This window comes from Diplotaxodon limnothrissa, linkage group LG13 (assembly GCF_057381915.1).
Source record: "Diplotaxodon limnothrissa isolate DT_005_m linkage group LG13, D_limnothrissa_male_GT1.1, whole genome shotgun sequence".
Taxonomy (NCBI): Eukaryota; Metazoa; Chordata; class Actinopteri; order Cichliformes; family Cichlidae; genus Diplotaxodon; species Diplotaxodon limnothrissa.
In genome coordinates this window covers 8,804,583-8,830,981 of record NC_140608.1, presented here as the reverse complement: position 1 = coordinate 8,830,981, position 26,399 = coordinate 8,804,583, and the positions used below count along the sequence as shown (strand labels likewise).

General features: G+C 38.1%; 1 protein-coding gene across 1 annotated transcript in view; it reads left to right on the top strand.

The window, feature by feature from the left end:
- Positions 1-26,399, top strand: part of rgs7a (regulator of G protein signaling 7a) — a 52,956-nt gene that overhangs the window by 14,264 nt on the left and 12,293 nt on the right. The window contains exons 2-3 of the mRNA XM_085369118.1: positions 10,602-10,698; positions 20,445-20,495. Coding sequence (XP_085225244.1) covers positions 10,602-10,698; positions 20,445-20,495 — 148 coding nt within the window. The remainder of the gene's footprint in view (positions 1-10,601; positions 10,699-20,444; positions 20,496-26,399) is intronic.

The window sequence follows — 26,399 nt, the reverse complement described above, 5'->3', positions numbered from 1 at the left end:
TTGCAGAAGGGAATTATGAATGCAAGTGTCAGCTGGCAACCATCTGGAAAGCATTCAAATTTAAATCTTGATAATACCATCTGTCCATCAAACCAGATGACAAAACAGAAACGGGTGCTTCTGTTGCTGTATAGGAATGCTTTGGCTATGAGTTTTACACTTCCAGTAAGGAAGGAAAGAGTGAAGAAGTAGTACATTAAATAGATTTGATGATATAGACAGATGGTCATGCTTTTATTAAACAAAATGCCTGTGCTACTTTAGTTTCATGGAATGGCAACTTTAACAGGTAGACCAAATTTCTTAACCCTCCAAAATTATGCATATTATTACTTTTTAAAATTATCCACACTTTTACTTTGCTCAGTGTGGCCATGGATAGATTAGCTTGACAAATAACAAAAAGGTTACAGCGTACACCATGCGATTCGCAATTCTCTCTTTCACTCAAAGACCTCCTACACCTGATTAGAGGAAAGCACCACTTACTGTGATGTTATTTAAACCTGGGAATATCTACTGAAGTTGGTTTCTGAGTATCCTACAGTGTTTCCCTTGGGTCGAGTGCTTTGGGACGTGGGTTCTTGGCGGTGGCATTTTCTTCCTGTGCCTGCATGAGTTCTCTCCAGTTGCTCCAGTTTCCTCCCACACTTCAAAGACGTGTTAGGTTAATTGGTGATTCTAAATTAGCTGTAGGTGTGGATGTCAGCATGAGTGTTTGTTTGTCTCTGTATGTGAGCCTGACTTTGGACTGGCAGCCTGTCCTGGGAGTACCCCTACCTGTCATCTAATGCTGAGATGTGCTCCAGCCACCTGCCACCCAAGGTGGATAAGCAAAGGGATACATGATGTAAGCAACACTTGTTCATTTTGTGAGTAAAAAGAATGAAATGACACCTCAAAAGCACCTTTTATTGGAGTTTTGGAAGCCAACTATAAGAAAAAGGCTATATTAAAATTGATTTGTAGTACACCCCTCACATGTTAACCATTGTGTGTAGATGTCATCATGATGGCAAGACATATAAATAATAATGGCTTGATTGCTTAAGTTGTGGGTGTGACACTAAAGTGGTCCTAAAACATGCTATTTTCTTTTTGCACGTTTTCCAGTCTTGTCAAGAAAAAAGTGATTTAAGCTATTTTAAAACAAACTCGAAGGTTTGCTGAGAAGATGTTTGTCATTTAGAACATGAAATGAATCATACAAAGTGGACTTGCAGTCACTCCTTGAATGGATTAAAGCAGGATTTATGCACTGTCTGATGCATGTCAAATGGCTGGATCGTGCCAGAACGCCCCCCTCCCTTTGCTCGCCCCCCTGTGTCGCATAGTGGGTGTCTGTGTCACCCATTATCTGTAAACTTCTGTAATTGACAATTCAATTCACTCCCACTTCATGGCATAATTCACCACTTGGGTAGTTGTGAGGGAAAAAAAAGAAAATCAGAAAATACCTTTTATCCTAGCTTTCATTTTTCATTTATTTTAAACAGTTGGCTTTTCTTTTTTCACTTTTCATTACCCAAAGCAACATTATCAGTGCAAATGAAATTCTTCACAGTTGTTTTTAATTGATATGCAAATATAACATTAGAGAGAAACATTAGAAAAGTTGACTGTGCGGTAAAGTTTCTTTAGTTTTGACCTTTTCTGTTACTGCATATTCAAATGTGTTTCTGCGAACAGGGACGTCCTGCCTGTGGTTTCACATGGTTATGCTGATGTGCAGGTGGTGGTAACATGCTTGCATACGACAATGCACCTGCAAGACACAGAAGAGGAAGGCAGCTAGCTAGTAACCTTGTAAACAATAGTAAAAAAAAACCCAAAACCAACCTATATAGTAAATATGGACCTGCAGAGTTCAACACGCTTATTAAACTTTAAGTACCCTAACACATGCACACATTTTGCTTTCACTCTGCACTCAAGATCACTCTGCAGGGCACATTTAAGCATGGCACAATGCAGAATTCAAGTGATTTGATTTAGTTCAATCCACTGAGTCATAATGAATTATTCACAGTGTTATCCTTTTAAACAAAATTTGGCTTACTACTAGTGCTCTGAACAGAAAAGGTACTATATTTAAGCACACAGAAGCCATCACAGCACGCCACTCAGGTAGCCTTAAGTCGATAACACCACATAGGGAATCAAAGATCTGCTTGTTTGCTTGCAAACAACAGTCTCACTTTCATCCATTAGCAAATCAAACTAAATCAGATCAAGCCGTTAAAAGGCTCCCTGTCGCACCCCAAGGAGCATTTCAATACTCAGGTGAAATCTTTGTGTACAACAACCATTTGTAAACACCCAAACAAATCAAAGTATGTTTTAAGAAAGCTGTCTGTGCGTCACTGTCGACCAGAGTTTGCTCATGATAATACTGCCGCTGTAAAGACGAGCTTTCACAATGGCCCGAGGTTTTTCTTATCACGGTTCTCATAATGGAAAAAAATGGACAAAGCTGTACACCACCAAATGGCACATTTTGATACACATTAATATTAGAAGTGACAACAGAAACCGAGCAGGAATAATTCTCATTTCATTTCATAAACACTGCAACAGCAAATGGCAATGCATTTTGCTCTGAGCTTGGCATCCTCCACTTCTCTGCATTGTGTGTTCTGCTGATTTTATTGCCGATAATACACAGCGAAGAATAAAGAAGGCAGAGGAAACAAATGTTCAGCGCTAGAGAACATTCGAAAGTGGGAAGGAGTGAAGGGACATTTGAGGAAACAGATGCTCACATATGACTGATGGCTCAATGGAGCCTGATTGTGTACACAGAGACAGAGCTGTATTGATGAATACAACCGAAAGCAAAGCTTATCAAGCACCAAACTCCAGATGTTGTTAAATGACTAATCAGTGATTTGCAGAATCTGCCTTACAGAGAACAGAAATTTACCTTCAGCTCGGATTAATTGCCTTCACCCCAGGCAGTGTTCTCACCTGGGCATCTGTTCCTCATGCTATGTGATCTTGGCCTGCTGTGAAACAGACTGTTGTTCATGCTCCATGTGAAATCTCCCATCAACACGCCTATGAAAATTGAAGGGATGACTGAATAAAGAAAGATAGGCAAGGGAAAATAAAAATGTAAAATAGGCATTAGAAAGAAACCTAAGACAAGGGCTGAGAAAATATTTAAAACTGAATGAAATTCAAATCAGGCTGCTTTATGCAAGATTAGAGTGAGCAAAGCAAACCCAACATGACCATCTGTTACCAGTGCAGAGAATTTAGCTTTGTTGGGGTGTCTCCCTGTTTTTCTTGGATTACATATTAGGGCTTTTCCACTTTATAACCCTAAGTGTTTGATGATCGATGTGATCTTTTTCTCTGTGGGTGGCACATAGTGCTAGAATAATTACTCCATTTAGACAGTTAGCGAAAAAAATATCAATCATTTCTGTGGTCTCTTTTCTTAAGCAAAATTATTCATTGATGATGTGTAGTAACACTGCAATGCTAGTAAACAAATATTGAATTCTGCATATTAGCGAGACAATTCCCGAGCCTTTCTGCTTTAATAAATACAAAAATGTTAAATTGCCTATGTGCACCGAATAAATAAAATCTATTATTTTGGACATGTTTTATTGATCATGCTTTTACTGAACTGTCCACACATTAATATGAGTGAATAGTGGGTATCAATGCAATGGCTGTTCTTTTGTATTGCATTTTAGGCAGTCCTTTGCGGTGTTTTTATTGTACATGTTCATAACACAGTGATGAGTAAACCACAATGACGATTTTTTGATTTCTCTATTTTAAGGCAGTATAAACTGTTTTGTTTTGTTGGTCAAAAAATAAAATAAATACAAAAACTCAGTGGTTGCCACCATATTACTCAACAGCTCTGCTGGTAAGCGGGCAAACATTTACCTCGAATGAATAACTGAGGACGTTGTATATAAGTTTATAATGACGTTAACAGTTTTGTAAGCAATAATGAAACAACAATTTACCATACCGCCAAAAAAGCTGTGGAATTACAAATAACAACAAAGACATAACTGCAATGTTTCATGCAAAGTGCATTCGCCTTTGTCCACCACATGCACTCTTTCCCCATCCTCCGTCTTTCTTTCTCTCTGAATGAGTGGTGGCAGTGCGCCAAAGTTGTCTTTGTGATAGCGGTCCCAGACTGTGTTGCTGTGGTAACTCATATGGTAACCTCAGAGAAACTTACGATTCATTGCATCTATTCAACAACCTTGGCAGCACCAGCTCAATAACTTTCCTCACCTATCTGCTGGGTCTTTTTTGTTTTTTGAATGCCCAAATGGTGTGCTGCTGCTGCTGCTGCTGCTGCAGTGTAAAGCTTTTTACTAACTTTGTTTGCATTGAACCACAACAATGTTTTGTCCTTGTCAGTTGATGCTTCCCATTGCTATTTTTTGTAATCTTAAAAAAGTTTCACTTGTCTTTGAGAAACTGTTTACAGCACACTGCCTGCATGTTCTTATCCTCCACATGGGATTTGTACATTCATTCGGTGTATAAATGCATCAACCTGTCCAGGAGAGTTGATCCGTTTCTATTGACAACTTTGAGAGGTTTTTCTTTGTGAAATACTGAGCTTATTTAAAAAAAAATCCAAATAAATAAATAAAAGGAAAGAAAATGTGAACGTGAGCATTTTGGTTCCAAGTGATAAAATCATTAAGATAATGCCTTTTGACCTTGGACCTACTGTATTGTTACATGTTGGAGTTTTTGTAAACTACTGCTGCTTGTGGAGGGAAAAAATAGAACTGTTATCTCTGAGCCTCCACCACAGGTTCTGCCTCATTCATGGATCAAAGGACTTCAGTTCAGAAGGAAATGAGATCAACCAACTGCAGAGATTGTTTTATCTAGTAGACCTGTCATGCTATATAGCCACAGGTTCATTTCAGTCTGCTCTCCTGCCGCCTTAGGCAGCCAGACTCTGACTGGGTAATCCACCTGTTTTGATGCTGCGCTTAAAATAAAATAATCCCCAACTTCTGTGTTCATAAGCTTTAATAATGTCTGTTGTGCATATCTCTGAATTCTCTGTGAGCATACGGTCTTGCAATATGATTGATAATTGTTGTGTGCGCTGTGTGACATGTAATGATGAGAATGCCTGTGCAGTGTGTACGAATGCAACGTCTCATGATGTGAAAGTGATGTACTTCAGAGGAATCGTTCCTTGTCCTCAGATAACACTGTCAAGATAATACTATTCAACTCGTGCAACTGGTGCAGCAAGAGTCACCCATCACAACAGGGACAGCAAGACCAAGAGGAGAAAAAGAAGAATAGGAGTGGTTTTAATGTCCTCAGCAGCACAGCAAGGAAGCTAGTAATTTTATTGTTTAATGTAAAGTTTATATGGGTAATAATGTTCCCATTAAGAATGTCTCAAAAATAAGTTCATTGAGTGCAGAGGTTTAAATCTAGGTCAACCTCTAGATGAATAGCAATCATGTGTTAAAGTGTGAAACCACTTCTTGCAGCCTATAGGTTGTACAATAATCCAAAAATGAGTGAACTGTGACTCATATTTGGAAAATTTGCTTCAAATGTTAAGATGATAGTTGCTGACAGCAATTTTCAAGCCGTGTTTGTTAATTCCCACAGGGGTACCTCATCCCTCCAAAATGCATCCAGTCACTGAACTGTAAAACGGTTCAAAACACCTAGACCAAATTGTTTTACAGTTACATGTAGGTAAGAATTCCAAGGTTCACTTGATAAACCTTGTTGTAAAAGTTGTTGCTGTTGCTGTTTCTATAAATGAACGGTGAACATTCCCCATCACGACAGCAAAACAGCTTTTTAAAAATTTCTTAAGACATTCAATAACATAGCTTAATGGACACCTTGCTGATGTGCTTACTATATAACCTTTTTAATCAATGATTCTTTTATTTACTTGCTATTCTTAGGAATAGCCCATCTCATAAGTGCGCTTGCTGCATTTAAGAGAGGCTAAAAGAAATCTAAGAGGGCAGCATTGATTTACAAACCTAGTTTGAAATGTTTTTTGCTGAAAATGGTGCTTCAAAACATTCTGATTGCACCCTGAGTACCCTCCGTGATAGTCTTTGAAGTGCTTGAAGCCCTGTGCTGAAGCTCAGTATGTGCTTATATCCGGAGCTTTGTTAGTCACTTCATACGTACTGAGTCCTGTGCCATCATTATTCAATGATTCACACTGTGCAGCCAAAACACTCACTCTTATCTGTTAAGAGGCTGCAGAGACACAGTCAGACAGCTCTGGGTGGGTGGATGGGTGGGGGACAGAGAAAGAGAGAGATAGAGAGGCTCTTGCTCCCCCTCCTTCTCTCTTGTGGAAACGACTTCCGTCTCTTCCTCGCAACATCGCAACATGAAGCCTGAGAGCATCCCGACTCCAAGAGCTTTAGATCCTGAATATTCACGCTGGTGGCATTTTACCATGTGTAGGCGGTTTGCAGAGATAGGAGGGAGAGTGTGTGAAGTATTGATCAATGTTGCTGTTGTCCTTGTTTGCTCTGTGGCTCACAGTACCATCCAACTTTTAGAGAAAGGTAGACTGAGACAGGTTGCCACTGTAAAGTACAATTGTTCCAAAGGGATGAACTAAATGCATTTTGGATTAATTTAGAAAGATTTTCTAAATCAAGCCTGAACATTGTACCAAATCTACTTAAAATCTACTTAAAAGCACAGAGAATGACATTGAGCATTTTGTTATTCTACAGTCCCACTAGACATGACCAAAATTATTGCAACTATATGTGCAATATACTTGCAATCTTCTTGCCTTTGAAATGGTTGCTTTGGAGACAGGGAGCAAGTCTGTAACCACTCGCAGTCAGTTGCTGTCTTCAAAGCGAATTTGTTGCATCAAGGCGGCGACATCTCGATGTAACATGGAGTCAGTCCGCTATTAGTTTATGACCGAATGGGGTCAAGATAGCAGTTACATGAAATATATGTGTCATAATAAAAAATTAACTGTTTATAAATTTATTGATAAAATTGTGAAAATTGTAACTCCATCGTAGTTTGTTTGCATTCATAGTCCAGCCACAAGCTCCTAGATTTGACAGAAATACTGACATTGTTACTATTGTGTAATTACTACACAAATAGTGATGTAGTGACTGCTCCAGTCTCTGAATGTTAAAAATAAATTCAATAAAGTCTCCAATTTTTCTTAGTCAGCTAGAGCTTCCACCATTTCTATCAGTTTACTTTACCTGTTTTTGATTTAGACATTCACATCCTTAAATTTCCAAATAACCAGTAGTCATGAAAGAGGAATACAAGTAGTGAAAGTTACTGATTGCAGCATTGACCATTAAAATAAAATATTATTTCTCAGATTAGAATGTGGGGTATTGGACTGTGGACTCCTTTAGGGGAGAAGATCGGCATGCAATTGGTGTAACATTGCTATTTATACAAACTCGTCTGGTGTCCCAGATATTATTCACATGTGAGAATAACTAAAATCCAACAACAAACAACAGAAATTCAAGGAGGATTGCCAGAAGCAGTTCAGGTAGAGCTTTTTTTTTAAATTAAAGCTAAGATCTTGTTAATGTGTGAGAGATTAAAGATGTTTTTAGAACTGTATTTTAGTGCTACAGGTAATTCACATGGTACTGTGGGAGCAAGAGATTAACAAAATAGACAAAAATATGCATTTCACCCGGTTTTTATTTTTATTTCCATTTCTAGGTGTCTAGGTCCAGACTAATCTGTCAGCTCTTTAATATTTGCACGTGCTCTGTCATTCTCAGTTCGCTTGTAATCACTAATTTTGATCATTTTCATCTTCAGAATTTTAGCCATGGGTCTTTATCGTATAATTATACATTCACAGCCGGCTCATGAACTGTCAAACAAAAAAGTCGTTAACATAGCTTGTGCATAATCAAAACAGTTTCTTTCTCACTGATATGGCCAAGAAATTCATTTTCACCTAAACAAAACCCACATCTATATGAAATGCAGTTGTATTTATTCATATTGTGTTGAATTTCCCTCATGAGCTGAGCTGATAAGTCATACTGTATGTGTGTTATATAAAAGATGGAGAGGAAATTAAATTGAAGGAGATGAGCGATGAAGTCAGACCTGCAAGAACAACACAACCCTTCAGTGTAGCGCACAGTTATTGTCATGTCAAAACACCAAACACAAAGTTAGATTTGCTTGAATACAAAAAAACCCACTGAAAATAAATTACAGTGAAACACCTGTACGAAACATAGCACTTTGGAGCTTTCACTTGCCGCATAGTTTTTGGGAAAAAGACAATAGCAGCAAAATATATTTAACTTAAGGTACTCCTTCATATCCACTGAGAAGGACAACGTCATCTCATAGGATATGCATAAACAACTGGTGTTTTCACTACCTGTGCCTGTGTGGGCGGGTAAGTTAGAAGCAAAAAAGACAACGGTAAGAATCACAACAGTATAAAACATGCGTTTAACAGTAGCATTTTAGCTTTTTTGATGCCTCCATGCAGTTTTTTTGTTTTTTGGAGCCAGAAGTGAACCATATTCATAAACTGAATAGGGGTGCTTTTGCAAAGACACACTTATTGGCCAGTTAGTGCTAACTACTGGGCTAAGATGATACTAGAATTCAATTCTAGTTTAATTGTTTAATTCTAAACAAACATCTTGGACAGTCTGTACAACAAAACAAGCCATAATATTAATCAGATAATCCACTAAATTAGACACATAGAGCACACACATAGTGAAGAGGTGCAATTTAATGATTAATGAATTTCATGACCTATAAATGTGAAAGCATTTTTTTACCATGCTGAACCATGCATTTTGATCCTGTAAAGTTGGATATTTTAACAGGAGTCTATGACTTTTTTTTTTTTTTTTTTGTGTCCCGTTTGGATCTTTAGCCATCAGAATTGTTGTCTTAAGGCCAAGAAAGATGCCAAGCGGATTTATTTTACCAAGTGGATCATCATGGCCTTGCCATATTGGTCCATTTGATTGACCTTTATTATAATTATGAATTTATTTTATTTTCAGTTGCTACAAACGGGACAGACATGACTGGGGGATAGGACAGGGAGAAAGAATGAAGGAAAGAGAGGGAGAGAAAGAAAACCAAAGGGGAGAAGAGACGGTGAGAAGGGGGGGAAGAAAGAAAAAAACAAACAAACAAAAAAACAAAACACCTGGGTCACCTGTATGGAGAAAAAAAACAGAAGAGAAAGCAAACAACAAAGAGCAACATAATAAAAAAAACAGCACCATCACAATAAACTAGCTAGCAGTAGATATCAGTAGATACTAAATAATAAACGATATTGTGCAGCACGCAAGATAGACAGCGCACAATGTGCTTTGAGGCAGCAGCCAAGAAAGCTGTAGTCCGCGTCTGTGAATACCCGTGTGTACACCTGTGTGCATACCAACAGGAGTCTATGACTATTGGCTCAACGACTAGAAAATTAGCAGTTTTTGGTGCTTCTGGCTTGACTGTTCAGCTTGGAAGTCTACTGCTTGATTAAAATAAACTTTTTATAAAAAATTAAGTCCATCATTTATTAAAATGCAAAATTCTTAATTAAAATCTAAAACGTTATCGGTAAAAAAAAGTCATGTACGCTGCATATCTTCCTGTTTGCAGTATTACTGCGATATAGTTACAATATAGGTTTGCAGTCATCCATGTCATGGTAGTCGAGAGAGGTTGAAAAAAGTCGCAGCTTTTTAATGCAATCACACTATTCATACATTTTACAAATAATGCCATTATTAAATAGTAGAGTTAAAGTGGACAAACCTTGATAGAATCACTACAACTGAGGTTTGTGTGGTGGGTGGACCAAATAAAATGTGTTGATTTCTACGTACATATTTTCCATGTGTATATTTTTACACTGAGGGAAGAGTTTAGGGAGGTAGCTTGGCATCCAATTGTGGTGACGCATCAGCACTATGCTCTGCTCTGCTTTGCTCCCTTCTGGGTGTTCTTGGAAACATGTCTGCCTTGTGTTGCCCTGCCAGGCCCTCGAGACGACTCCCAGTGCATTTCCATCTTTGCCATGTGTGCAAATGTTTGTGTGTTTGCATGTGTGCCAGTATGTGGCTGTACACCTGTTTTTGTCATTTTAACTTAATGTTAATGCCGAAGACAATACAATATATTTTACAGTACTGATACTATTTCTAATGTTTGTCTCTGTTCTGCCCAGTTCATGTATGTGGTGGTTTGAGTATATAAATATAATGCAATGGATGATAATAATAATAAAAATTCACTGCTAGAACTCCAAAATTCAATAGAGACTGCAGAATCCAATAAGTGCAGCTTACTGGTGCTTTTATGTGACAAATGACACACATCAGAGAGATTTGTCAAAGGAGAGGCAGAAATCTGACAGCTGTGATGGTTAGTCACTAACTTTCTCGCCTTACTCTCTGTCCCCTGGAGACGTGGCTGAACCACACAGAAACATGTTTGTATCTGTTGTACCTCTTTCTCTCTTGCACACACACAACCTCCACTTACTTATACAAGTTCACAGAAAGTACTCACTCTCCCTTCTCTTCCACTGTCCCTGTCTTGTGCAGATGGAGGAGGTAATAGCACGCATGCAGGATGAGAAAAATGGCATCCCCATCAGAACAGTGAAAAGTTTTCTAACCAAGATTCCCAGTGTTTTTTCAGGTGAGTTTTCTCTTCTCTTCTCTTCTTTTCTTTTCCATTTATTGACTCAGACTCACCTGTTTTTTGGTCTTGAGATGCAGGCAAGATGCGATAAGCAATATAACTATTGCTTAAAAATGTTTTCATTAACACTGGCTGTTTTTGTGATCTGAATGCACTGTTTGGTTTTGCTAGAAGTCTCAGAGGTTTTGTGCATACAACCAACAGTGACATGTGAAGAGATCTAAAAAATGTTTTAACAGTGAGCAGAAATAAATGAACACAAGCACATAAATTTAAATCGCTAACTTAAGCAAGAAACACCTGAAATATCAATGGATATTTCGGGCTTGAAAAAAGGAACTAGCAGTCATCACATGACAAGTCTTCCATACAGAGCATGCAGCTGTATTGATTAATTTTAGATCTGGCCTATATAATTGCATAATTCTGTATAAAATATGCAAACAGCACAGCTAGCAAGCAGCTTTACCAGTTACATCTGCAGGAATGGAACAGAACTGCAACATATGGTGACAAGTTCTGTTGCTCTGCATGATTGCATACAACCTGATTTTCAATAAATGTGGGATAATGTGTGTGACAGGATAAAGGACCCACGCACACAGTGTTGCATGTTGTAAGGTATTTATTTACAGTGTATCCCACATCTCTGTGCAGCTTTCCAGCTGCGTCCCTGTGCTCTGCAAACCACACACAGCTCCCCCGTCAGGTCCTGGCGTCCTACTCAAATAGGGAAAGCATGATTAGACAATGGTCATCAGCTGTTCTGGTCAGCCTCCTCTGATACCACACCTTGCAAGTGAGAGAGGAAGTCAGCCATGACTACGGACCACCTTGAACAAAAGGCTGGAGAGCCAGATACCACCGGGTGATCTAGACGTTGGCATCCTTCATGCGATGGAGCCACTGTAGCCGGGCGTGATCCGAACAGAGGCTGAAATGGCAGTCCAGGAGGTAATAGCGAAGAGAGTCAACAGCTCACTCTTTTTCTACTGTACTGTACCTGGCCTCCTGCTCTGACAAATCGTGCTGATGTATAGAGCAGGGCGGTCAATCCCCCCTTATCTCCTGGGACAAAGCTGCCCCCAGCCCCAGCCCAGGGAGGGAAAAGTTAGGAGTGTAGAGCAAGAATTCTTTACCTGCAAGAATGCTGCCTGGCACTGCTCCAAATCTGGAACACCCTTTTGGGTGAGATCAGTCAAGGGGCTGGTCAGGTCTGTGAAGCTGGACACAAAACTGGGCGTGGTAAAGTAGATAAACCAGCCCCAAGAACCGCCTCACCTGTTTTTTGGTCTTGAGATGCAGGCAGGATGCGATAGGAGTCGTTTTACCCATATGTTGACACACCTGCCCGCCTCCCAAATGGTACCCCAGATACTGTACCTCCCTCTGTCCAACCATACACTCCTTCTGGTTTGCCGTGAACCCCGCCTGCCTCACGGACTCCAGTACCGTGGCCACACGCTGCACATGCTCCGCCTAGGTGTCACTGTGGATGATGACATCATCCAAGTAGGAGCAGCACCCGGTCCATGAGGCACTGGAAGGTGGGTGGGGCTCAGAACAAATTGAGCAGAAGTGTCTCATATTGGTACAAACCATATGGAGTGGAGAAGGGCGTTTTTTTTCCTTGGACTCTGCAGACAAGGGAATCTGCCAGTACCCCTGGTTAAATCCAGTGTTGTGAAAAAAATGAGCATTGTCTAACCGGTCCAGGAGCAACCTGTGGGATTGGGTAGGTATCAAACACTTCATTCACCTTGCGGTATCAACAGAGAACTGTATAGAACCACCTTTCTTCACCACAAGAACTATGGGGCTACTCCACGCACTCTGTCTTCTCTTACTCCCAGTTATACCATTTCAGCAAATTCCCCCTGAACAATTTGCCTCTTATGTGCAGGTAACCTGCAGGGCTGTGAATGCACCGTCATGCCAGAGTGCATTTCAAAATGGTGCTCTGTGAGAAGGGTATGACTGGGCAGGGGAGAGAACACATCTTCAAATCACTGTTGCAATGCAGCAACATCTGCTCTCTGGGCCTGTGTGAAATGGTTATCATAATCGGGTAGGCAGGAATGGTGGAATTTGGCCCCTCAATCCTCATCTCTGTATTTAACCAGGCTCACCAGAGAAGTGGTTTCTTGGGCTTGGGGCATATTCTCTTGTGATAACCTCCCCAGTGTGTATAGCTCAGCTCTTAGGTCTAGAGCGTATTGAATCTTAGCTGGGCTTGGACATTCATGCCAGTTTTCTTTAATCAGGTCTTATTCAGTCTTATTAAGTCTTATTCAGTCACTCCACCAGCCCTTCAGTCTGAGGGTGGTAGGTGCTGGTCCAAACAGGTTTAATGTCCAGTAATTCATATGGCTCTTTTAGTGTGCGAGACATGAACGATGGCATAGGTGAAAGGTTGGTCCTTATAATTCCCAGGTGGGAGTCCCAGTGGTTGACTACCACCTGGCAGACATCTTTGAAGCTGTTCCTCGCTGCTGCAGTCAAGCTGAGAACTGCTGCTGGAGTTTTGCAAGAAAGCACCTGGAGCAACCTCATCACCCACTCCTCCTTTAGCCAGAAACATGCCTCCGCTGTGGCCTGAAAGACCTTGTCGAAGGTCTGTGGGTCATCTCCCTCCCCCATGCTGTGAAAGGACGTCACTGTGGCCGGTGCTGGTGAGGAACCAGCTCAGGCAACTCTCTGCAACACTTTTGTCTGGTGTCCAGACTGGTCCCACAGCTGTTCCAATCGACGGTGATGCACCGCTGCCTGCTCTCGATGCATCGCCATCACTGCTCTCCTGCAGATGAGCTACAAACCACACCCCAGCACAATGTGTAAAATGTAAACAAAAACAGGATTAAATTATTTCTAAGTCAATAAAACAAAATAATATTATTTTGTCAGTGATATGGCAACAAAAATAATACGATAATAACATTTTGAATATTGAAGCTAAAACATTTGTATGTTCAGTTTTAATGCTGAACAAGGGCATATTTATCACCGTATCCCCTGATTCTTTTATCCATATCCTGCAAGTGTCTCCACTGAAGACTCCAGACTGTAGTTTTTATAGTTACTGCTTGAGTTTTTAATGCATTGATGCCTGAGGACCAGAAGATCAAAGCAATTCACTACTGTTTTTTGACCTTGTCCCTTACAGGGATGTCTGTGGATTTTCTGATTCTTGTGATTGGATAATAAAATGAAATCCTCAAAGTGTTTCTTTATGTTGAAAAATGCAGTCCTTGTATTGTTGAACTATTTGCCCATGCAGGCTTTCATACACTCAAAAAAATGAAACGTTGACTTTAATTAAAATTATTTTGTCAACAGGTTCCACGAAATTGAATTATGTTAGTTTAAAGCAAAAATCTTTAGTTCATCTAATTTAAAAAACTACTTAAGATTAACAAGACATATTTAAGACTAACTAAATCAAGTTATGTTGTATGAACAAAGATGATATATTTTCAGGTTAGATAGTTTAGATTAGTTACTTCAACACATTTCTTATTTGTGGCAGTAAAATGTTAAATTTAAGTTAGATTAATTCAAATATTATATTTTCAGCCACCTTGTGCTTTATTAATTAGTTTTACATAAATCTAGTTTGTCAACAGGTTCCACACAAATGAATTAAGTACATCCAACTTATTTTTTAAAATTTATTTTATTGCCAACACATTCAGTGAGCATTTGTGTAAACCCAGTCCAAAATAAAACACAACAGCTCATTAGGGTTAGTAATTAACAGTATGTAGACAGATGCAACATCAAGACTGTCTGTATCTACCAGAAATAGAAGAGAGAAAAAAAAAAAACGCATTGAAGATCACATAACACATTGATAAGATGACACTTGAGTTATGCACATGTGATGCTAGTAAGGTCTGTGAGTGTTTTTTTCTTTTAGTGTCTAAAATGGATAGCAAAGTTGCTATTTGCAATGATTGCTTAGGGTCAGTCCAGTAACACAATGCCAATGAAGTGCTTTCCTTTAACAATGCAAAGTGAAGTGTCCACCTCAACAGCCACAATTTAAAAAAAAAAAAAATTATGTAACAACAACAACAACAACAATAATAATAATAATAATAATAATAATAATCATAATAATAATAATAATAATAATAAATAGTCCACTGATATTAGCAATCAAAGAAAATTACATCACCATCCCAAATAAAACTTTAACAAAACATGCCAACATTATGGTCTAACAATAAAACAGCTTGTCAGCGTTCAGTTTTTTTGCAACAGCACAGCAGTAACCATTTAACACTTGCCACTGTCAACATTTATTTTACTAGTGTTTGGGCAAAAAACTTCAGATGTAAACATTTTAACATGGAAACAATTGTTCGTCTTTAAAAGTCCACAAAATATACATTCATCCTGCATTCCCAACTTGGATGATCTGATATCCTCGTGTTGGTGTTGTTCCCAGACCATCATGAAAATGTTGTCACATTGTTGTGACGTTATTCTTTTGCGCGCCAAGCCATTCGTGCATTTATGAAATTCCAATGTTGCAAGGACAATATCAATTCTGCTTACTGTTTATTAAAGGGTTACGGTTAGGGTTAGGGTCAGTTGATCGGCGGACAGAGGCGGTTTCACGCAGCTTAAGTACAGTTTTTTGTTTTACGCCGGTTTTTCCTGAAGTCGCAAAAGTATGACGTCACAACATTCTGATTGGTCACTTGCAATGTTGATCCTGGAACAACATTTAGTATGATGATCTGGGAACAACACCAACACGAGGATATCAGATCAACCTCCTAACTTACCCTTATTTTTAGTATGTATTACAATTACCTTTACAATGCACACAATGTAACACAAACTGAATATGAACATATTTCCACCTCATAACAATATGCCTTGAACGCTAATATACACACCACCCTTCAACATTTCTGGTGCAGTATCATCTCTCAATTAAATCCTTTAAATCTCAATACTTTTGATTGTCTCTTACTAGCCCCCCACAACAGTAAAATCTCTCAAATTGTAGTAGTTTACAAACTTTTCAAAATGTTCTAAATTTCTCTTAAATGTAATTTTCCCGTTATCTGTCATTTACAAATTACCATTTTATTCCCATTCAGCCTCCGAAAAACTTCTGTCCATCTGACAGAACATTCATCATCCAAATTAAAGGTTGGCTTATTCATTCAGTGTATTCTTGAGCAACTGTACCTTGGTCAAGAGTCTGCTGACGTACAGATGAAGGAAGAGCTTCTGAAGTACTTCAAAGAAAGCTTTCAGTCTTGAGGTTAACTGAGATTCAGTGCATATATCCCACCCATTAAGAGTGCACATGCAGAGGCCAGGTCTTCCAGGTCATGCAGGACACACTAGATGGTTATACCCACATCGGCTGGAGGAGTGCTGGCATCAGCTCTTTCGATGGTAAAGATAGCAAGGGTAATTTGTTCCAGCTCCCTCTGAACAGCTGTAGCTTAGACACAAAAACATAGAAAAATGGCATCCAGTTTTAAAAAAAGAAAGAAAAAGGGCCAAAGCTACCCTTTAATGACGTAAACACAATATTAGGAACATGCACCCCAGTGTGCCACTATTTCAGACTACAGATTCAACGATAAATATAAATAGTTTGGGTATACAAGAAGATTTCCCAAAACATTTAAACAGGTTCCATGCAAATTACAACAACAACAACATGCAACAACATTAGTTATTCAAAATTTGGTTTAATACAGATAAAAAACTAAACTAAAATTACCAACCAATTATTCTTTGAAGAGGATGCTTGGGTCTTCATTCAGGTAAAAAGGTAGTGCCCTGAGGACACACTCCCTCCCCTTTTCAATACTTTCCTTCTGTAGAGAGTGGCAGAGATACAGGAAGAGAAAACAGAAATACTTTAGGATGACAGAAACTCACATTATACGCAAAATGAATGACATAGCCACTGCACAGATAGACATGTACACAAGACCAACTAATCATCACATGGACATGAATAGTTAACCTGTTGGGCAGGGTTTCCACCACATTATATATGTCCATAATGGAGGTAAAGACAAACTAATACATCATCTTTTTTGCATTCAAAACATAACATAAAAACATTCACTTCTGGTTTAACCTAAATCAAGGGATCAGATTTTACATATGTTTAGGTAATTTAAATTTTCCAACGTTTTGAGTACCAAACTTTGTCTTGCTTAATATAAATGTAAGTGCACTGTGCAGCTACCATACACTAGCTGTTTAAATTTGAAAATGATCTTATTAGCCATAATATTTTGCTACCAACAGAATAACGCACCTGTGTGGCTGGGGCCAAAGTTTGTCTAATTTTCTTCCCTGCAACGCCTCCTTTTTTCTTGAAGACTTTTATGAGCTGGTCAGTGTATTGGTCAAGTTGTGTAAAAAGCCTTGGAACATGTGCAGCAGTAGTAATCCTCACATATTCTGCTTCCACCTGAAAATATGTCAACAAACACAACATACTGTACTGTAAATATACATACTATATGTACACATATACAAACTAAAACTAATGTAGTAAGACCTCATTAAAGCTATAATTTTAACACAAACATTTACACAAAATGCTAATGGAGCCATTACAGCTTTTATTGTTATTTATCAAGTTCCAAAAAATATTGATCACAGCTGATCTGAAAAGAATTTCATGCCTCAGGCCCTTGAACTGCAACCTTTACCATGGTTCAGATGTGGAGACGAAATAACAGGGGCATGGGATGGGTCACAAAAGAAAACTTAACTTATAAAACAGTTTTGTTTTTAAAAGTATAACAGTTCACATACCACATACAAGCTCAGCAATACCACATACACCACATCAGTATAGGAGGGAGCAGGTAAAGGCAGGATCTGAGATTTATAAAGTAAAACAAGAAATTCATTACTTAATTTCAAGAAGCAAATTATTGTTTGAATTACAACTAAATAAAATACTACTCAGAAGAAAAGCAAGAGATTGACACTGCCATGTGCTAACTTTCTATAGAAGCAATTATCACCAGGTCTGTCGACCTCCATTGTCTGTCCACTCATATGTCTTGAATAATTTTATTAATTTTATTAACCCTAACCCAAAACAGCCTTTTTCAGTTAAATTTGAAGTCTTGCGCATGAGCAGGCACAAGCCGTGAAACCTTCTTGTTCTGCGCGGTTTCATTACAACTGTTTTTGCATTACTGCCACCTTGTGGATATACAAGGTATATCGATCCTAATTGACTTAACTTAAATGTTATGCGATCAAGTAACACATTAGTATTATGTACGTTGAATAATAGACACAATTACGTAGACTTGATTAGAAAAACATATGTTAACTTAACAAAAACATATATTTTAAGTAAAATGAAAATAAATAATTAATATACACTGAACAATCCACCTCATTCATTTTTTTGAGTGTAGAAGGGTGAAAAGGTAAATCGATTGCATTTTTATAGCATCACAGACAATTCAAAGTCTTTTATACCGCAAGCCAAAAATTCACCCCTTGATGTATACATCCACACAGGACTTTTTCTATCAAACACTTACACAACAATGATACATAAAGAAAGTTTTCAGGACCTAAAAATCAATGTTTTCTGTTTTTACTGGCATTTCCCCCCATTTTTCTGTGTTGTGCATGATACCTACTCCAATAGATTGTGCCACTATTTCATACCAAGATGCTTGATATGTCTGTGATACAAGAGGTCTGTGTGTGTGTGTGTGTGTGTGTGTGTGTGTGTGTGTGTGTGTGTGTGTGTGTGTGTGTGTGTGTGTGTGTGTGTGTTTTCAGTGTGTTTTTGCTGTATTGCATTTATATTTTTAAGTGAGCAACAGAGCCATGGCTTACAAAATGTCTGGCTGCTGGTGAAAATATTTCTATAGATGCTCAGAAATGTCATATCACAGAGGTCAATAAACACTTCATATTTCTGTTTTTTTTTTCAAAGCGATGTTATGGCATGAACCATTTACAGTTCATTCAAAAGCCTGAGTATAATTTTGTCCTTTATTTATCCTTAATTGTTATTATTATTAATATTATTGTTATTATTATTGTTTATTCTTTATTTAAGTATCAGCTTTATGTTGATTTTATGATTTTATTTTGTGTAGAAGATATTTTCCTTTACATTACAGTGTAAAATTATTTTTACAGCTTTTAATAATAATAATAATAATAATAATAATAATAATAATAATAATAACACAATACAATAGTACAGTTTCATACTGTATATAAATTAAGATAGATTTTCTTTCTATTATGTATAAGCATTAATGGTCAGCTGTTAATGCAACTGTGTGCTGTAGTATTTAAACAATACTTCATATATAATTTATTTTAAGAATAACATGGTGATTGACAATAGACAACTTCAGCTTTTGCTGGTTTTTCATGTTATTGACTTATTCTGAGGCATGCATGCATTTGTACCCACACACACACACACACACACACACACACACACACACACACACACAGACACACACACACACACACACACACACACACACACACACACACACACACACACACACACAGAAGAGTACAGACCAATCTATGGTCATGATGTTAATTAATTCAGAGAACAGCCTTGTCAGAGGATTATCTTACACATCTCATTTAAGCTCTCTCTTTGAAAGTGGGTCAGATTTGGTAGTGTGAAAATGAGGTTGTATTAATGATGTTAATCCATGGAAAATCTCATCTGGTTATGGGGCTCCAAAACGCAAAGGGGTGCAAGACAAAATGAAGACAGACTGAGAGGGAGCTCGATGGACAGAGATACAGCCACGGGGCTCGAATGTCTCCCTGCATGAATTCCCTCATGTCTCCATTTCACACCTTTTTTTCCCTGCCGTCTGTGGCTTTCGTCTGCACACACACACCTTCACCTGTCAGTATGACAGACAGTAATAATAGCTTGCAAAATATATATTTAACCAAAGTGCCAAAGTCACATGGTGCGCAGTGGTGTGAAAATGCCTGGGGACGGAGGATGCTGTTCTAAGATTTGAATGTGATTCATTTTCTGGTGGAGAAGAGGCTAAATAGCATCCATCATGTAAAATGTTTCTCCATTCCAGAAAAATGGCAAAAGGAATACACAAATCATCTGCAAACCACAAGCATTACTCAGATGTTTCAGTTGTTGATGATAGTTTGTTTAAAATAGGGCCACAGCATCTTCCTCCTAATTCTTCTCAGGTTTTTGCTTTTGTGCTCTCGTTTAAACCCTCTTTCACTGTTTAGACAATATTCTGATCTGTTCTCATTTTAGATCCTGCCACGCATGTCACAATCTGTATAAGACGCTTCAAGTCAGATAGATTATTTTAATATACTACAAAATATAGGCGTCATTATCCAATTGTATCTCTCTCTGGTCATTTATATTTATGGACGTCACACAAAAAGAGCCAGCTTGGAGAGGTACACAGAAAAAAAAATGGTAATGGATCACCTTTTACCCACCTACATGGTGCAAGGTTGTCGAATTTCCCAGAGGAACCCACCCGAGGGATTAATAAAGTTCTATCTTATCTTATCTTATCTTATCTTAAGGTGAGAGGAATTGGTATGCACTGTGATGATGAGGAGGGTTGACTAGGGTTAAGAGTTTCATTGTTTTCCCTTTCATTTGCATCTCCTGCAAAATGTGCTCCAGCACAGCGTGAGCATATTAGATATGTAAGTAAGTCATATGTATATGCTTTTTTCTATTTTAGGTTCTGATATTGTACAGTGGATGATGAAGAATCTGGACATTGAAGATCAAGGTAAAAGCCAAACACTGAAATGCTTATTACTGGTGTATGTATAACACCGAAGTTGCCCTTTTGACATCAGGGTCAGCAAATAGATCGGCAGTAGTGGACAGCTTGTGAAAGCAATTTATCACATGTTTTCCACAATTTGTGCCAATATTAAAGTTGACCTATTGTGCTTTATATATAGACACTGTAACATTGTATTATTGGAAAACATTGAGTGTATGTAACCTCAAGTAACCCCAATAATCCAGCGCTCAGTTTCGCAAAGCTGTTTCTGCTCTTTGCTCTGTATGATATCCCTAATGTGAACACACACAGACGTGCTGTTCATATATTTTCTTTGTAAAGCAGAGCCAATCAGAAGAAAGCAAGCTTAAAGGAAGAAAGAAAAGACTGAAAGGACACTGGATTAACTGAGAGGTTTTGCAAATGCACTGAATTAAAAGAACAAGATTAAAATATTGTTACTAACAAAATTGTGGCATATTTTTACTGGAGCCACTTTGCTAAAATCTAAATAAATACAGCCACTAATGCACTTCCATTTTCATTTCCCAAACATCAGTTTTCTCAAATGGCCCAATTAATACTAAAAATACGAAATTTCAGGATGGCATCATTACAACTGTTTATACCATTCCTCGTGTTTGATGGTGGCGTAAATGAGAGGACAAGTGCTGGTTAGATGCTGAATAACTTGAATCCAGATGTGTTGTCACTTAGCTCTAAAATAAGGAGTAACACTTCACTTACTTGCCATTTTGAAACCTATGTACCATATCATATTACAGTAGGTAAAAGTCAGTTTGTTTTCTTTTTTAATCTAGTCTTTTTGTGTCCTTCAGCTGGTTTGATTTTAGCGCAGTATAAAAATGTAGAACTGGACTGCCTTGAAAGAGCTGCCGAATGATTAGTCGAGCCTCTCATTGCACATAATATGACTCAAAAGTGGGCAGGATGAACTGTGACAAATATGGGAAGTTAAAACCAAGTGTCTTTTGAGAGTTTCTTGTGTATCTGATCGTGTCTGTGCAATGTAGGTGTTTCTACTTGGATATTGGACTGGTTATGTGCGTGGGTGTACATTTCAGTCTACTCTAGTGGTTGCCTCAGTATTGTACAATCAGTTCATACAGTAATTGTGACTCATTAACTCACAGTTCCTCTGTGTGTATGTAAGGATCTACCTGTTTTATGAGCTGTGCATGTTGATATCATAAAGGTTGTTATGCATGTATTTAAACTGGTGTGTGGGTGGTGGGGCGACGGTTGATGCAGCATATTTATGATTTCATGTGCATAATGAAAGAGTTTTGAGACAAGTGGACAGTTTGTCCTTGTGTGATTTTTTTTTTTCATTTCCATTTTCGTTTTAATTATGCCGAGGAAAATACCAGTCTCTGAGTTTTTATATTTGCTCAAAAAAGATTACGACTGCGTTATTATTTCTGCATTGCATCTAAGGCATCTGTAATATGCTTAAGAATGCTTAATGCGATGCATTGGAACAAATATCCACTCTGTTGGATTGTGACAAAAATCTGGCAATAGTTTTTATGTCATTACATCTACAATACTCAAAATACTTTGTTGTGAGATTCATTTTGATGAAATTTATCCAAAACTGGGTTTTTATTTATTTATTTATTTTTAACAAGGAAGAGTCTAAAAACATGTGTCGACAGATGTTTTTGTCATCTAGGACAACTTTTTTTAATCTGCCCATTTTGCTTTTTGCAGCACAGGTGCTGTTATTTGCCCTGTGGTAAACACAGTGTTGTGTATAACTAAATGACTTTAGCACAGAGCAACTCCTTGTGGGGCTGACAAACAGCAAAGTGAAATGCAATTAATTTGGCTCACAGCATGATAGCAGCAAGTTTAATATGTAAAAGAGCTTGTATCAAAGTTGACTGAGGCTGTAGAGCTCTTTTGCTAAATGAACGTCACAGATAATATACTGCTGCAGCCCAGAAGAACTCATTATCATCCTATTTGGCCGTGTCTATAGTCTCCAGTCTTATTTTGATTCAATTTGGCATTGGATTAGATAAGAGAAATCCTTGCCTCAAAAGTTCTTGACAAAAGTTTTTGATGTCTCAGCATAAGGTATTACACAAGAAGCTCCTGACAATAGCACAGTGATTATACTTTGCATCATCATTCGCTGAGTTTTAGAAAACTATTGATTTGTTTAGCATATGAACTGCTGGCAGTAATTGCTTACCACGTTTGTCATATTCTGCAGTTCTGCTCATGAAGGGGACTGGACGTATAAGGGAAAAAATGTGAACGAGGCGCCACTGGCTGACATGATCAGCAACCTTAACATTTTGTAGGTCAATCATTTTCTGAAAGCAGACTAAAGGCAGAAAGATCGTAGAGCAAAGCACCAGCTAAACATGGTTATAGTCCCCGGAGAGGATACAAAGCATCTGCTGATGCCTATGGGTCAAAAGACTTGAGGCAGTGCTTGACTGCAATGGATTTTCCACACTATATTAAATTTATAGCAAAGGGTTTTTAATGCTTTGACCCACTTTGATTACAGGTTCAAAAGTAATCCACTTGCTTGCTGGCTGTACATCTGTGGTAAAAGAGAAAACACAAACAGCCTGCAGCAAATTCAGTGTAAGTGAAATTCACTAAAATGTCATTTAAAACATCCAATATTGCTGCCAAAACACCTCTGAAACAGACCTGGGCAGGCAGGGCCTCCTTGAATCCCACTTGTTCATGATGAGGGTCTGGTCAGGGAGGGTGGAGGTGGTTGCACACTTTGGGCTCTTTGTTGCTGTGGGTATGCAACAATGCTTCCGTGGATTGTGCATATTAAAGTGACAACATGTAAATACCAGGGCCCAATGGTTTTTTTGTACTGGAACGAAATGATCAATGCTACACACGTCACCTGTCAGTGGTTTCAGTATTGTGGCTGATAAGTGCACAGTTTTAAAAATTAAGTTTTGTTATATCCTACAGCTCACGGAGATGAACCCCACATTGTTTGCTATGTTCAAAATTGCCAAAAGCATAATGGGAACCATGCTGGGAAAATCTCAAAATAAATTCATCCCAAAGGGGGGAAGAGAATCAAGGGAGAGTATTTATGAAACGACATATTCCCTGTTGGTACTATTGATACACTCTGTGCTATGACTTAACTTTGCTATATTATCCTTTTGATTAGGTCATAAGGGTCACAAAAATGTAATCAGCTCCAGTGAGTGTGGTCTGCTGCTCTTCTGACCTCTGACCTGCTTATGAATGAATCATTAATGGCATTAAACAGGCCTTGAGTGTGGTCAAATAAAATAGACTTGTGTTGTAGCTGAAATGAATTATATGACTCTATAAAGCTTTTAAATATACATAAAGTCTATAAACTGTAGATTAATTATCTAATACATTAAAATGAAAATAAAAAACACGTATAAATACAATGACAAACAATTGATCACAATATACACTGTATAAATTAATCTTGTTTAGTAGGTCACTATGGGGATCATCTAACCATATAAATACACACATCACAGTCACCAGACCACAACAGAGCATCAAGACAAATCAGTCAAGTTGTCAGGGAGTGTGCACCTGCGTGTTATTAAAGGTGTGAATTACATATGAAGGAGCATCTAATCTGCTCAGTGGAACAGGGAACAGTAAAGTGACCTCTGAGGGAGGACATGTGGCTCATCAGAACAGCGGGAAGAGGGTGCCTAAGGTTCTGATTAAAGATCCTGGTCTTCTCTGTCAACCTTCTTCAAACCTCCTTCTCATCAGGCTCAAGAGTCACTCCTGCAGTAGAGCACTAGAGTCAAGTTTTTCAGCCTACTGAAATCACCCATTTGCACACTTCTGTGCTGACATACACATGAATACAGTTTATACCTCCATTGTTTGTGGGACAGTGTTATTTTACTAATCCTTGTATTAGTTCAGTTGTGCATGAATCCATTGAGTGCTCCTCCTCGAATGATTGAAAGTGTGTATTTAATTGACTTAAAATACATATTTGACTTTATGTAAAAGCACTTTGGTGTGCTAGTCTTTTAGTTCACTGCTTTCGGGGCTGAGCCTCCTGACACTATGTATTTAAGCACATTTGAGTAACTTAGATTAAAAATAAATTCTTTATTCAGATCTTAGACTTTTATAATCTTTGTTTTTCCTATGAAATATTAAATAGTTTTAATTTTAATGAAGCCAAATAAGAGCCTTTTCTGAGAATTATTTACTTTCCTTCCACAATTTCTAAGAGAGACACTGTTTCACTTCAGCAGCTCATACGTTATAAGCCACAAATACAAAATCTCTGTGTTTGTCTTTAGATAAAGCTCAGGTGGAAAAGTACTCCCACACTCCACATGGCAGGGCTCCAAACTAGTGGGGTTTTGGCACATAACTGGTAATATGATGAAATCAAAGGGTGTTTTCTCTCTGGACTGTAAGCCTGGCCTTTTTTGACAGTTTGACTAATTCTAATCCAAGGTTTAGTCACCTATAAAGCTTATGTTATGTTAAAAGGAAGCCAGAAGCTCCCTTGCTGCCGGGACTTAACTTTATACAGTAGAATCCTGTCAGAAAAACTAGAAATAAATAAGATTGGTTATGTTTTAATGCATGAAAAACCTTCATTTGATTGAACTGACATTTTCAGATTTATTCTTTTTTCCTAATAACACTGCACACTGTTTGCAAATGCTTAGATGAAATAAATCTGCACCGCACATGTATTTTGTGTGCATTTTCACCTTTGTGTGGATTTTTCAACAGACTCAAATGAGAACAAATTAACTCAGTTGCTGAAATATAAGAGACATCAAGCTCTAATTGCATGTCCACGAGGTCATTTTTCATGCTGTGCTGACCTTATTGCCATCTGACATTCATTCTGTCTTAGATAAATACCCAAACAAACATTCTGTATAAAGGTTAAGTAAAGAAATTCAGGAATAACTTGATTTTTCCATGTAGTAAATGTTAATACCGCTATTATGTTAAATATGTCACTATCTCCTTTAGAGTTTATATATAGCCGATACAGAGGGAGGGATTTGTTTATAAGTAAACAGGTTTAAATAACTTATGAGTCATAATTTATTAATAAAAGGAGCCCAGTCACAGACAAACACATGCATACACATAAACATCCTGACCTCTGAAAGCGGTGACAGCCACCTCAGTGACAAAGAAAAAGCCAATCTATATTTATCACTCACTCACAAACACCCAGTGTGTGTGTTAGAGTGAGAAAGCAGACATGTGCATATTTTATGGTGCATACAGTAAGCTCCTGCTGTAGCGTTCGTAGCTCTGGCAATTTAGACAATGTTAAACATTTCTATCTTTTCATCTCTCACTTTATCCGTGTGGTAGGACAGCTTACTTGGCAGAAACAGTCAAGGGCAACACTGTATGAAAAACTATTCATAATGAACCAAATATGGCAGTATCAAAAGAAAGCCATCAGCCCAAAACACAAACTGTGACTGATAGATGTCGACACCACAAAGGACTTTCAGGTTTAGAACAGCAGGGAGGAACTGATAGCAGATGATACACACTTGATGTTGATTACATGTTTTCATTATCTGATGGCTTTAAATCAGGGACAGTCAGCCATGTGCTGTGGAGTGCCAGAGGTAAGCAGGTTTTCACTCCAGCTAAGCACAACATTGATTTGACTGATGAGTTACACTTCTCAAGCTTAAGGTGGGCTAATCAGTGAGACCTCCTGCAGAGCTGTTTGGATGCAATGGAGGTCTTTCTATCTCTGTGTGATAGCAGTGCAGAGTGTAGTAAAGCAACTGCTCCTAGTTTATGTTCATTTTAGCAATATTGTGAAGGATGAATTTGCACCTTGGGATGAATGGTGAATAACGTTAATTAGCTGGGGATACAAAT